Raw genomic sequence first — 14,321 nt, 5'->3', positions numbered from 1 at the left:
CGATTTCAAGTTAGTATCTTGAAATTTTAACTTAGTATCTTGAAATTTCAAAAAGGTAAATAGCCCTCAAAGACCACCGTATAATTGTACTAGTTTATTGAAATTATTAAGATTATTTGCAACGAAAATCAAATAAAGTGCCCTTGCACTCTACACAGAGTTACATAAACCTGAAACCGTAGAGTTCCCCACGCGGATGTCTCTGTCATAATTGTTTTCCGCTCATGAACAGCGTACATTATCTCCGACACCGTCAACACTATTTAGGATTCCTGAGCGTCAAGATTTGTCAATAGACGTCAACAATCAAATAAACATATTTGGACGACTAACTGTTTAAGCCGATAGATAATATAAAAGATGCTTTCGTCTGGATATTAATATGATATTTTTTTCTACATTTGTTTAACAAAAACATCGTCGCGGTTTATAATGCGGTTACTAACCGGCTCAGTTCGAACAAACATCTGACTTATCTGACGAACTGATGGAAGTGTATGACACGCTCCAATAGCAACATATGGTTCAGAGGTGTGGGGCTCTCAACTCATTAAACACCAAGACGTTCTACAAAACAGGTCTAAACAGCAAGTAAATTCATTAAGCATCAAGATTGCAAAGATTATCTTAGCAGTTCCTCGCAGAACAAGTAACATCGGCTGTCTGGCAGAACTTGGACTCTATCCCCTTAACATTTCAATATTCATTCGGCTATTAGATGTGAAGAATGATAGATTACTCACTGTCGCCTTCAATAAAGATAAAACATTGAACTCATGGACCTCTTCAATAAATACTCTACTCAACTACCTTTTCCCTGATCTGGCTCACAATAACATCTCTTCTAGAAAAGTTAGGGAAACTGTACATGAAAAGTACATGTCCATATACCTCAGTGAAACTGACCAAGCCCCATGCACTATACCACATAAGCTCAGACACCTCGGGAAAATAGGAGACAAATTCGGAATTAAACCATATCTGAAAGTAACCACCGCATTAGAACACCGCAAAGCAGTTACGAGGCTAAGACTCAGTGCTCACGACCTTCAAATTGAGAGATGAAGATACTGAAACACTCCAACAGAAGAAAGAATATGTACCCTCTGTGATATTGATGAAATAGAAGATGAGGAACACTCCCTGTTACAATGTCCTGTGTACAAAGACCTCAGACAGGAACTATATTCATCAACCACCTTGGCTATGCACCCAATATTTCTAAAAAATACTTATAAATCCAACAGAGCCTTTTGCAAAAAAATATCTCATTCATTCACAAAATGTTCAGGGAACGAAATCTGCATCTCCTCTCTAGCAATATATTCATAGCAATATTTGTATTCTATTGTGTATGTCAATGTTTAATTAGTCATGTTCATGTTTTGTACCCTGGCCCCTGTGGATGTTTATGAACAATAAATCTTCTTTGTCTTCGTCTTCTTCTTCTTCGTCGTCGTCTTCTTCACTCATGTATCATTTAACAGGCATTATACACATTGACGATCCAGTAGAACAACGCAAGTTTTAACAAAACAAGGACCATGTCCCGGTTGATATTGAAGTTAACTCTATTTGTCGGGTGCTCTGATTGCTGCCTCTGATAAACAAGACATGACGCCTACCATTAGCTTGACCCACGTGACGAAATTGTAGGTGGTCAGCACCTCTCGGTGCACAAAACGTATATAAAAGACCAGTTCCATTCTCCATCCCTCCAGATTTGCGGGTAGTAGTTTTTCCCGGTGTTCTAGGATCCCTGCCATTCCGTCAACATGTCAAGCTTCACCCAAGTGCTCGGAAGTCTGATTGTCGTCATTACCATCGCCGGAGCCTCCCAATTTAACTCGGTAAGAACGTTTAAACTGAATTTTAGTTATATTGATATAAATTGAATTTATTAATTTAAATTGAATTTTATTCATTTATTCAAATTAAATTTATTTTTAATTTTCTTTGAAGACCTTGAGGATTCGAATTATTACCAAATACAGTAAACTACGGTTATAACGAAGACAAAGGGACCACTAATTTTAGTACGTAATAACCATAGTTAGTTATAAGCATACATACATACAGCATATATACAACAAATGGCCGGGACTAAAATAAAGTTCGTTATATCCGTCAGTTCGTAATAAGCGTGTTCGTGACGAACGTAGTTTACTGAACCATGGTTATTTCATAACACACTATTGACAAGACAGTAGAAACATCCAGGCAAAAAAGAAAGTATACACCCATGTTTGATGGTGGCAAAAAATAAAAGAAACATGAAATGACAATTCGGTGGTAATGTATTTCATAGGGGAATTATAGATGCGTTTTGGCTCTTAAGTTTGTAGTGTTTCGGCGACTGTTTTACGCCTCGTCAAGTTTTGATAAATGTTTGTAATGTTTTGGTCAAATCCAAAGTTTATACTTTCTTTTGCCCTGCAGTATATAACGATGTAATGGATTTACTTAGTTCACAGTTTGTCCTAACTTGTTCACGGTAACGTATGTTTAACGACGTCAGTGGGTCATATTTAGACGTCAGTTGGTCATGTTTAGACGTCAGTGGGTCATATTTAGACGTCAGTTGGTCATGTTTAGACGTCAGTGGGTCATATTTAGACGTCAGTGGGTCACATTTAGACGTCAGTTGGTCATATTTAGACGTGGGTCATATTTAGACGTCAGTGGGTCATATTTAGACATGAGAGGGAAGTTGCAGAGTTGTGATCAATGATTTCTAAATTTTGATTGACTGTCTGATCGCTTTCATGTTCCCCGATTGATCGATTAACATATGTTTGTAATGTTTTGGTCAAATCCAAAGTTTATACTTTCTTTTGCCCTGCAGTATATAACGATGTAATGGATTTACTTAGTTCACAGTTTGTCCTAACTTGTTCACGGTAACGTATGTTTAACGACGTCAGTGGGTCATATTTAGACGTCAGTTGGTCATGTTTAGACGTCAGTGGGTCATATTTAGACGTCAGTTGGTCATGTTTAGACGTCAGTGGGTCATATTTAGACGTCAGTGGGTCACATTTAGACGTCAGTTGGTCATATTTAGACGTGGGTCATATTTAGACGTCAGTGGGTCATATTTAGACATGAGAGGGAAGTTGCAGAGTTGTGATCAATGATTTCTAAATTTTGATTGACTGTCTGATCGCTTTCATGTTCCCCGATTGATCGATTAACATAAGCGTTAGCATGAATATGCACCGTTAAGATTCCATTCTAGACAACTCCAATTTACTGAAGTTGCGAAATATTGAGCCCTTTGATTGCATACAGGTAATACGAGTTACTGCCATAAAATTAAACATCCATCTCTGTGACGTCATAGTTGACAACGCTACAACGTGATGTCACCTTTTCAATTTTCGTCTCTTACACACACTGTATTTTCTTAACAATGCCATCTTTACAGAAAACTTTCGTTCCATTTGGTGATGGACTTATTTAATAGTGAAATCTTTGCTTCCTCTCACAGTTAGTTGACACGTCGTGATATAACTGATATTCTGTTCAAAGCAGTGTCAAATGCAACCATGTTATCCTATCTTGATTTTAATTATCAAATTGATCCCTACTTATAACGTAGATGATTTCTCCCATATACCTGTCTCAAAGATTAACCATAATCCTTACTACAGCAGGGGTGGTGGGGTAGCCTAGTGCTTAAAGCGTTCACTCGTCACGCCGAAGGCCCGCGTCCCATATACCTGTCTCAAAGATTAACCATAATCCTTACTACAGCAGGGGTGGTGGGGTAGCCTAGTGCTTAAAGCGTTCACTCGTCACGCCGAAGGCCCGCGTCCCATATACCTGTCTCAAAGATTAACCATAATCCTTACTACAGCAGGGGTGGTGGGGTAGCCTAGTGCTTAAAGCGTTCGCTCGTCACGCCGAAGGCCTGGGTTCGATTCCCCCATGGATACAATATCTGGTTCCCCTGCTGTGATATTGCTGGATTCTTGCTAAAACCGGCCTAAAACCATACTCACTCACTCACTTTCTGCAATCAAGGAAGTGTTTTCTTGATATTCACAGGGGCGGTCGGGTAGCCTAGTGGTTAAAGTGTTCGCTCGTCACGCCGAAGACCCGGGTTCGATTCCCGACATGGGTACAAAGTGTGAAGCCTAATTCTGGTGTCCCCCGCTGTGATATTGCTGGAATATTGCTAAAAGCGGCATAAAACCATAATCACTCATTCACTCACTCACTTTATATTCACAGAAAGTATTTGAGACAATGAACGATCTAACCCACTCAGCCACCGACTCTTCCACAAAATGACTTCCGACAACTGGTAGTCCAGATCATGTACTTTGTGTACCCCTCTGACAAGTGTAAATTGGCACAGATTACCAGTTGTCGGACCATTTTGTGGAAGAATCGGTGGCTGAGTGGGTTAGATCGATGAAAAGAACCAAGTTCAGTTATGTCGAAACATATGGTTGGCTACTCTATACCACCATCCCATATGACAATCGTAAGGGAAAACTCCATTCCCTCATCCATGGGCCGTCACTTAACGTGGTGGACATGCATTAGATGTACTTACATCTTTATCTTCAAACATTCAAGACTTTTTTTGCCAATATAAAAGGAATTGAGCCCTGAAATTTACTGAGATCAATATTTGAAATTTTTCATTTCCTCATTGATAACATCTAAGTACATTTTGGGGTGATAAATTTAGGTAAGAAGTAAGCATCTCTATGTGAACCAATTGTGCTCCCCTTCATGCTGGTCTGTTTCTTTAAGCGTATGAAATGGACTTTGTGATATCGTTCCGGGAAAAATCAAAACGCGTGAATTAGCCATACGTTAAACTTAAGCTTTTGGCATATCAGGGGGCACGGGTGGCCCAGTCGTCTAAGGCGCCGCGATTCGCTGTGCAGAGTTGCGCCCCTTGGGCACGCCAGAAACCTATGATTGTGGGTTCGAATCCCGGTTCGCCCCAATTATGTTTCTAGGTTTGTCAGCACCATACCCGTGCTCATGGGTTTCACCAAGGTGGTAAACGTCTGAGACCTGCATCACTTCGGGCTTTCCTCCCACATTAAGCTGACACGCCGTGATATAACTGGAATAATGTTAAAAGCGGCGTTAAACCCAACTCACTCACTTTTGGCATATCGATGATCTGATATCGTTCAATAATGGTCAAATCCCCCTCAACTAGACATAAAAGAGACCAGTGAAGCCGTCTCATCAGCTTTGGTAGTTATAGCTATGAACATCGATTCAGAGTGACAAAAACTCTCCACAAGACTGTATGACAAGATAAATGACTTCAACATATTTTTATGAGATTGCAGTCTGTCCACGAACCCATATAATATCAGCGTGTTAATTCAACCCACTGACCTCGTAGAATAGTTTTGAAAACGTGGGAGGAAGCGAGAGCAAGAAATAATTTACATAAAACTGGTTACGAGAAACTGGTTCTTAACAACACTCTAGCACAAGGACGGCTTGGTATTGCGTAGTCCGTTGCGCCTCAATACTTCATCCAGACACACGACATCGGAAACACTTCATTTAGACACACAACACCCGCAACGTTCTCCATCCAGACACACGACATCGGAAACACTTCATTCAGACACACAACACCCGCAATGTTCTCCATCCAGACACACGACATCGGAAACACTTCATTTAGACACACAACACCCGCAACGTTCTCCATCCAGACACACGACATCGGAAACACTTCATTTAGACACACAACACCCGCAACGTTCTCCATCCAGACAACACCCGCAATGTTCTCCATCCAGACACACGACATCGGAAACACTTCATTCAGACACACAACACCCGCAATGTTCTCCATCCAGACACACGACATCGGAAACACTTTATTCAGACACACAACACCCGCAATGTTCTCCATCCAGACACACGACATCGGAAACACTTCATCCAGACACACAACACCCGCAATGTTCTCCATCCAGACACACGACATCGGAAACACTTCATTCAGACACACAACACCCGCAACGTTCTCCATCCAGACACACGACATCGGAAACACTTCATTTAGACACACAACACCCGCAACGTTCTCCATCCAGACACACGACATCGGAAACACTTCATTCAGACACACAACACCCGCAACGTTCTCCATCCAGACACACGACATCGGAAACACTTCATTCAGACACACAACACCCGCAACGTTCTCCATCCAGACACACGACATCGGAAACACTTCATTCAGACACACAACACCCGCAACGTTCTCCATCCAGACACACGACATCGGAAACACTTCATTCAGACACACAACACCCGCAACGTTCTCCATCCAGACACACGACATCGGAAACACTTCATTCAGACACACAACACCCGCAACGTTCTCCATCCAGACACACGACATCGGAAACACTTCATTCAGTCACACAACACCCGCAACGTTCTCCATCCAGACACACGACATCGGAAACACTTCATTCAGACACACAACACCCGCAACGTTCTCCATCCAGACACACGACATCGGAAACACTTCATTCAGACACACAACACCCGCAACGTTCTCCATCCAGACACACGACATCGGAAACACTTCATTCAGACACACAACACCCGCAACGTTCTCCATCCAGACACACGACATCGGAAACACTTCATTTAGACACACAACACCCGCAACGTTCTCCATCCAGACACACGACATCGGAAACACTTCATTTAGACACACAACACCCGCAACGTTCTCCATCCAGACACACGACATCGGAAACACTTCATTCAGACACACAACACCCGCAACGTTCTCCATCCAGACACAGGACACCGGCAATTTTCTCCAGCCAGACACCAGGTACCGGCGATAGATCATTCAGACACAGGACACCGGCAATGTCTAAAATGTCTTTTTTAAATTTTGTTCTCACTTGAACGTAAATCTATCATGAATTAAATGAAGTATTGCAGGTATATCAATGCCAATCAAATAGGGGAGAGAAGTAACACAGGTCGTGGTGGTTAACCTCTTTGGCGGCACTTTGATAATCGAAGGATCCGGAATTCACTCTACAGAGTTGCCTCCCTTATCCGTGACCGGAGAGAATACCTTACATTCCTTAGTCTTTGAGACCCATAACCGTCCTGGCGAGTATGAAAGCAATACAAAACTGCGTCTGTTTTGCTTTCCTCCGCAATAAAGCTAGCTCGACGTGTTATAATTGAAATAGTTCTCGCTGCCGCTAAAGAAAGCTCTGAGGACATCCCATTACGGGTCACGTCAGAACGACCTTTCGCGAATTTTGACCGACCACTGAAATGACTAACATGATGTCGACATCAGCCAATTAGAAAGTAGCTTTCTCGAGCTTTACGGCACTCGTTTAAACCTGGCGACTTCCATTACAGACTACCTTGAAAGATATGTATACACAGTCCTCGATTAAAATTTTGAAAACTGAACAAACGAACATTCCAAAATGTCTAATATAAGGTTGAGACAGTGTGGCAGTGCATCCCACGTACTGTGCAACGCCCCCTCCGTTCAAATGTTTATCCCGCGGGAGACAGACGATAATTTTGACGGAATCAGTCGTTCGGAATACACTGTTAACGTTTTCGAGGTTGCATGATTCTGACTGTCACTTTCATGATCTGGTAAGCGACGCTTTGATTGGTCGGATTTAAGGTCGTTCTGACGTGACCCGTAATGGGATGTCCTCAGATCTTTGTTTAGCGGTAGCAAGAACTAAAATCTTATTTTAATGAGATTGAGAAACGTTCAAACCATGTCACTCACCCACTCACTCACTCTCTGCTGATTGTTTCCAGCTATCGGTGCTGGCCCAGCAGCCCGACCAATGTGATATGAACACCCCATGCAGGTGGGCCGTCTGCGGCTGGAGGCCGACTCTCACACCCAACAGACAACTCTGCCGGTTTGTAGATAAGTAAGTATATCTTTCAATCACCTCCCTGCAGTTAGATATATACTACTCAATACAAGTTAAAGAACACAACATTTGAAAGAGTGTGTTAAATAACCACTAACCATGACAGATTAACTATAGTTTTACGAAAAAATCGTGACTTTTTATTTTGTTTTGAGTTGTATGTGTGTGTTGTCATGTCTTCCATAATTTGATTGGCTGAAGTGTTCCAGAAAAAAACCTTAACTTACAATCACTTAAAAAGATAATCGTTAGCTGGAGATGCTGGATGCCTGAGAAAATGTTTGGTGATTTATTTATATTTGTTCCTTAGTGGTGTCAGCCCATAAACGGCCTACCGTGTCGTCGTACGGGAATCTCGTTCTGCTCGGGTTTGCCCATGTTTGTTTGTTTGTCGCACTCAGCAATATTCCAGCTACACGTCGGCAAAATAAATAAATAATCGACTCTGGACAATCAAATCTTCCCGAGGCAAGCGTGTATATCTACTAGCCTATATCAAATCTTAGTTTCTACCCTTGGCCACACCAAGGCCACTTTTCTTGGCTCGTCCCTCGCGCCACCTCGCGTAGATCACGAGTTGTGCCCCTTGTAATGAGAACGCGATATCCAATCAGATCGCTGTTCTTTTCTCGAATGGTTTTACAGAGATGGCGACTGCCATAGACGACGACCTAGTCGATCAGATAACGAAAACATTCGCGATTTTCAAGATAAATACAGGCAAATGTTGAGGGGATTAAAAGATGACAAAGACATATTAGTGTCAACAAAGACCATCTTCCCGAGACAAGGGAGTTAACTGACTTTAATAGTCCAGTTTCCACCCTTGCCGAACTAGGCTGGAATTCCTGGGCTCGACCATAGCGCCACCAGTGGTTATTACGAGTTATGCCCCTTCTAAGCCTCTCCTATAGACTAATCAGATTCCACCTCTCGTATCACTTGCATTTGTTTCAAACAAAATGGTGGCGCCCAGTCAAGACGATCTGATCGATAATCAAGTCTATATATTGCGATCAAACGGGTCTTGCATAGCGAAGTGAATCAAAACACGTGAGCACCTTGACTAAAAACATGAAAAGACTTGGAAAATGCCTGTCGACGGTGCACATGCTTTGCAAATCCTGCAATCGACCGAAATCTGAACGACATTTTACGAACCGGTTTTCGATTTCGGTGAGTGGTTTTGATTGGACTTTGCATAGACTCGTTAGTCCAGCCAAAATGTAACTCCAAAGTACCAGCCTAGTTTGGCAAGGGTGGAAACTGGACTTTTATAGTCAGTTAACTCACATGCCTCGGGAAGATGACAAAGACAGGCAGCGGTAAATCACTTTCGTACGAATATGTACCAGTCGTGGATGTTGATTTTGTGAAACGCTCTCTGATTGGACTATAGATATGTGCGATAGTCCAATCATCTTTAGCACAGGAAAGCGTGCTTGATGTGGCAAGGGTGGAAACAAGACTTTGATAAAAAGGCTAGTGGACGCTCTTGCCTCAGGAAGAAGGGATAATATATATTATTTATATCATGAGCAGCGATTTACGCAATTGGGATTCAATGACATGCATCAAACAAATCATCGAGCCTGACCACCCGATCCCGTAAGTCGCCTCTTACGACAAGCATAGTCGCCTTACACAAATCTCATAATGTAGGTCATATGAACATATCTGATCATTTTCATACCAATATTTCAAATTCTTGTCAACCGTCAACTTTACAAAAAAATACATTTTTAGACTTTTGAACATGATACAGTGGGAATCGTACAGTTTACTGTTATTGACAGAGATTCCTTATGAAAATGGAAAGGGTTCTGTGCCTTTATTTAATATAACGGAGGACACCAAGCACAAGGACCCGTGAAGATCCGGGATAGAATAGGTCTTCAGCAACCCATGCTTGCCGTAAAAGGTGACTATGCTTGTCGTAAAAGGCGACTAACGGGATCGGGTGGTCAGACTCGCTGACTTGGTTGATGCATGTCATCGATCCCAACTGCGTGGATCAATGCTCGTGATATCAATCACTGGATTGTCTGATCCATACTCGATTATTTACACACCGCCGTCATATAGCTGGAATATGAGTGCGTCGTAAAACAACAAACCAAACCAAACCAAACCAAGCACAAGGGCCAACATACGTCACTTTTCCACTTCACTGTAAAACTATTTAATTCATGATGTTGTGACATAAAAAACAAAACAATATGAGTCCCTGAAAATTCAAATATACAACATGTACAATATATATTCACTCATTCAATTAACCTACGTTTTTCGAATAAACTGGTAAGTTTAACGTATGAATCTCGGTTAAATACACTTATTGATATACTGAAATATGAAGTATTGGTAAGTTATAAATTTCTAAAAAATTAAATATGTCAGCGAGCCCGTGATAAACCTGTTGGAAAACAACACACGAGGAGTTCCAAACATGTCCCATTAGATCCAAAAAGATCGGATTTCAATGAAACATTCTCAATTGGCCTGCAGGTCAGTTTCATGCAGGAACTCGTCTAAACAATCGGGATAATGTCTCGCGGCATCCGGTATTATACTTAATCAAAACACATTATGATAATGTGTCTAGAGCCGATATGACGAAAAAAGGATCAGTATGGCGGCTTCTCGTTAGATCTCGCGAGAACTGAATGCATGCATATCAGACGTGAAGATTTATCAATAATTGGCGTCATATCAGCAAAACAAAGGCATGCTATTTCCGGAGAAATTTGATTTTAGTAGTTGTCAGACTCATTTATACGCCGATCCGTCTTGTGGTACCTCAGCGACTCCATTCTATGCAGACTTACGCACGCCTATCGGAAACGCAGATGAATATATTTATGGTATGACGGAGAGAAAGTTATTAAATGTTTTCACCGAAGCCCACTTATGTGTGAAAACGTGTGTCGGTGAAGACTTCAATGATTTCTTCATCAGAGGCTTTGCTTGTGTTGAGAAAGGTGTCATAAAGGAATTAAATCATATGCTTTCCAAAGCCCTTGTCTGCGTAACTCGGGCACTGTGACAGTGGAGATCCTATGTTGCAGGGACAGCCTACTGCATGTGTTTGTGATGAGATGAAACCTTGGCTCACGTAGCTGTATTCACTGTCAGTAAAACTTGAAAATAAACGGATTCCACTGTTGTTCCATTTGTACCAAGACCACCTCCGTGGTCTAGTGTTAGAGCGTCCGCCCGGGGAGCGGAAGGTCCGGTGGTTCGATCCCCGGCCGCGTCATAGCTTGTTGTTACCCTGTCTGGCGCTCGGCATTAAGGGGCTAAAACAAGGACTGGTCGGCTCGGAGTCAGTATACTGTGTCTGAGTGGAGTATTCATGTTAAACTGCGGCATGGTATCTCAGCACTATCGGCATCAGTCCGGACTAGTACAAGCAGCCACACAAATACACACACGTACATGCACGTCGCTATATAAGTGCAATAATCTTGGACGCGACGTTAAACCCCATTTCACCTCACCTCACCTCACCTCACCTCACCTCACCTCACCTCACCATTTGTACCAACCTTTTTGGCCGTCGCCTATTGATAGCCAACAGGCGACGGCAAAAAGGCTGTTACAAATCTGTATCATATCCGGTTATATGTGCGCATGCGTAACATCCTGGGGGTTATTGATTAACAAATGAACATGGAGACTCGCGTTTATCTCGAATGTTTATCTTGAACGAACATAATTACGACAAACTGCTCTGGTATGTTGATTTTGCCGAGAGCACTTTTACTTAACAAACAAACTAAGTTATTATTTGACACCCAGAAATAAGTTTGAAAGAAAAGGGTTTTAAAATATTCTATTATTTTTTATAACATCACCCTTGCTATGGTTTGAGGGAGATATAAGAAGACATTTTTTGACACAATAATACCTTTTCATGTTAGGGTAGTCAAGTTGTTTAGTCACCTGTCAAGTGGTCGTCTAGCTGAAGATCGGTGTTGAATGTCCAGATAGGTACAATGTGTGAAGACTATTTATGGTATTCGATGTCGGGATATGGCTTGAATTTTTTTTAAAGGAAGCTATAATCATATAGCTTACTCTAATTGTGAACATCTAAAAGAATAATTTTAATCTGCCTCAGTGTTTAACAGTGGTGACACCAGGTGTTCTGGGCCTGTCTCACTGATGGCGTGAGTGAGTGAGTTGGGTTTAACGCCGCTTTTAACAGTATTCCAGTCATATCACGGTGTGTCAGCTTAACGTGGGAGCAAAGCCCGAAGGGATGCAGGTCTCAGACGTTTACCACTTCTGTGAAACCTAAGAGCACGGGTATGGTGCTGACAAACCTAGAAACATGTCCTGGGCAAACCAGGATTCGAACCCACAATCATAGGTTTCTGGCGTGCCCAAGGGACGCAACTCTGCACAGCGAATCGCAGCCCTTAGACCACTGGGCCACCCGTGCCCCCCTGATGGCGTGAAGAAGATGAACTAGATTGTGAATGCCTTGTAGTTCCACACTACGTATGTTTAACACACTCTAGGAGATGCCCGCGTGGAGATCCGGGATAGAATAGGTCTTCAGCATCCTATCTCTTAGGAGGCGACTAACGGGATCGGGTGGTCAGACTCGCTGACTTGGTTGATGAATGTCATCGTATCGAATGTCAATCGTTCATGATGTCAATCGCTGGATTGTCTAGTCCAGATAATTTACAGACCGTCGTCATATAGCTGGAATATTGCAAATAAACAAATCTAGGGTATGCCATACCGCCATCAATAAATGATTACACTGATTAGGAGAATGAACATTTTCAAATCATGTTGTAACTTCTTGCAGCTGCCAATGTCCAGAGGGCACCTCGTGCGAACTGACCAGTAACATCAAGCCTGGCCCAAGCAACGTCGTGACCTTTGACTACCAGTGCGCTTCCACCAGAACTGGACGTTAGACCCCAGCGCCACCTACCAAAGGGGAGTAATCACCACACCTTGTGAAGTCGAATTACGTACAAGACACTATGGACTAAATGCTCACATACGCTTCAAGGAATGAATGTTACAGTTATAAGTTTACTGTCAGGCAAGTTAGCTAGGTCCATTAATTCTCTGATAGGTAATTTGTTTGTACATTATGAATGGATTTTGTTTTAAAGCGGGGTCCGTACATACATACGATGATATATCGGAAACCCCGTTTTCTGGAAACATTTGGGGCGGTCGGGTAGCCTAGTGGTTAAAGCGTTCGCTCGTCACGCTGAAGACCCGGGTTCGATTCCCGACATGGGTACAATGTGTGAAGCCCATTTCTGGTGTCCCCCGCCGTGATATTGCTGGAATATTGCTAAAAGCGGCGTAAAACCAAACTCACTCACTCACTCTGGAAACATTTCGGCAGTTGCTACTGGGAACGTCAACATACAAGAGACACAACTTCATGCAAAGGATTCGTAAGTCCGGACAATTGATAATCTGGACGGTCCTGATAACGGGGTTAGAGCGATCATCATAAGCAGTATGTTATTCCAGGTGGTCCCTTTAGGTGGTCCCTTTAGGTGGTCCCTTTAGGTGGTCCCGTCAGGTGGTCCCGCCAGGTGCACTGTGATGAACCGCTTCTCATGAAGCACCAGATGTAGTAGGATGTGGAACTTAATGGATTGGTAGTGGAATGTTTTTAGATTAGATGTTCTCTCCACATTTGCGCTTGTAAAACACCCGGATGTCGTGGAGCAACGCAAAGGATCGCATCAAACACCACCCAGGAAGTTCCACGGGTCTTTGTGTAGATTGTTAATATAGTATAATGCTATGGATATATGCGACATGAACTGACTAAGAGTGTTTCCTATCATATGTATAAGTAAGTATTCTCTTCAATATTTTGGTTTAAAACGGTTAAGAACTCCAATGTAAATCACGATATTAACGCCTACAATGCTCCTGTGTGTTTGTGTCACACTGAATGAATGCTTGGAATAAATACATATATTCACAATATTTGTGTTCATCGTTTTCAGTATATGCCACTTGTCAAAGACAGGGGGCTACAAAGGACATTTTAGCTTTATTTGCCATAGTTAAACTGACAATACATTTGTCTTGTCGTAAGAGGCGTCTAACGGGATCGGGTGGTCAGGCTCGATGACTTGGTTGAAGCATGTCATCGATCCAAATTGCGTGGATCGATGCTCATGATATCAATCACTGGATTGTCTGGTCTAGACTCGATTATTTACAGGCCGCCGTCATAAAGCTGGAATATTGCTGAGTGCGGCGTAAAACAACCAACCAACCAATCAACCATCCATGCGTTATCACTTAACGAGGTCGATGACATCATTACTCCCACATACATCTGATGCCTAATGTCTGTAGATATCATTGAGAATAATC

The 14,321-nt window shown here is 42.4% G+C and overlaps 1 protein-coding gene across 1 annotated transcript; it reads left to right on the top strand.

Moving 5' to 3' along the window:
- Window positions 1–1,584: 1,584 nt before the first annotated feature.
- On the top strand, window positions 1,585–13,137 carry LOC125376260. The gene is made up of 3 exons (XM_048388320.1): window positions 1,585–1,850; window positions 7,822–7,940; window positions 12,769–13,137. Exons 1-3 carry the CDS (start codon window positions 1,776–1,778, stop codon window positions 12,878–12,880), a joined length of 306 nt encoding a protein of 101 aa, XP_048244277.1. The 5' UTR covers window positions 1,585–1,775; the 3' UTR covers window positions 12,881–13,137.
- Window positions 13,138–14,321: the final 1,184 nt, after the last annotated feature.

Source organism: Haliotis rufescens, unplaced genomic scaffold (assembly GCF_023055435.1).
Source record: "Haliotis rufescens isolate VD_foot unplaced genomic scaffold, xgHalRufe1.0.p SCAF_7, whole genome shotgun sequence".
Taxonomy (NCBI): domain Eukaryota; kingdom Metazoa; phylum Mollusca; class Gastropoda; order Lepetellida; family Haliotidae; genus Haliotis; species Haliotis rufescens.
The sequence above is the reverse complement of the archived record's forward strand: the minus strand, read 5'-3'. Positions and strand labels throughout refer to the sequence as shown.

Excerpts from the sequence above, each read along its gene's own strand:
- LOC125376260 (XM_048388320.1), top strand. The coding sequence starts at position 1,776 with ATGTCAAGCTTCACCCAAGTGCTCGGAAGTCTGATTGTCGTCATTACC. Across the intron at positions 1,851-7,821 it reads GAGCCTCCCAATTTAACTCG|CTATCGGTGCTGGCCCAGCA; the intron begins GTAAGAACGTTT and ends GATTGTTTCCAG. Across the intron at positions 7,941-12,768 it reads CTCTGCCGGTTTGTAGATAA|CTGCCAATGTCCAGAGGGCA; the intron begins GTAAGTATATCT and ends AACTTCTTGCAG.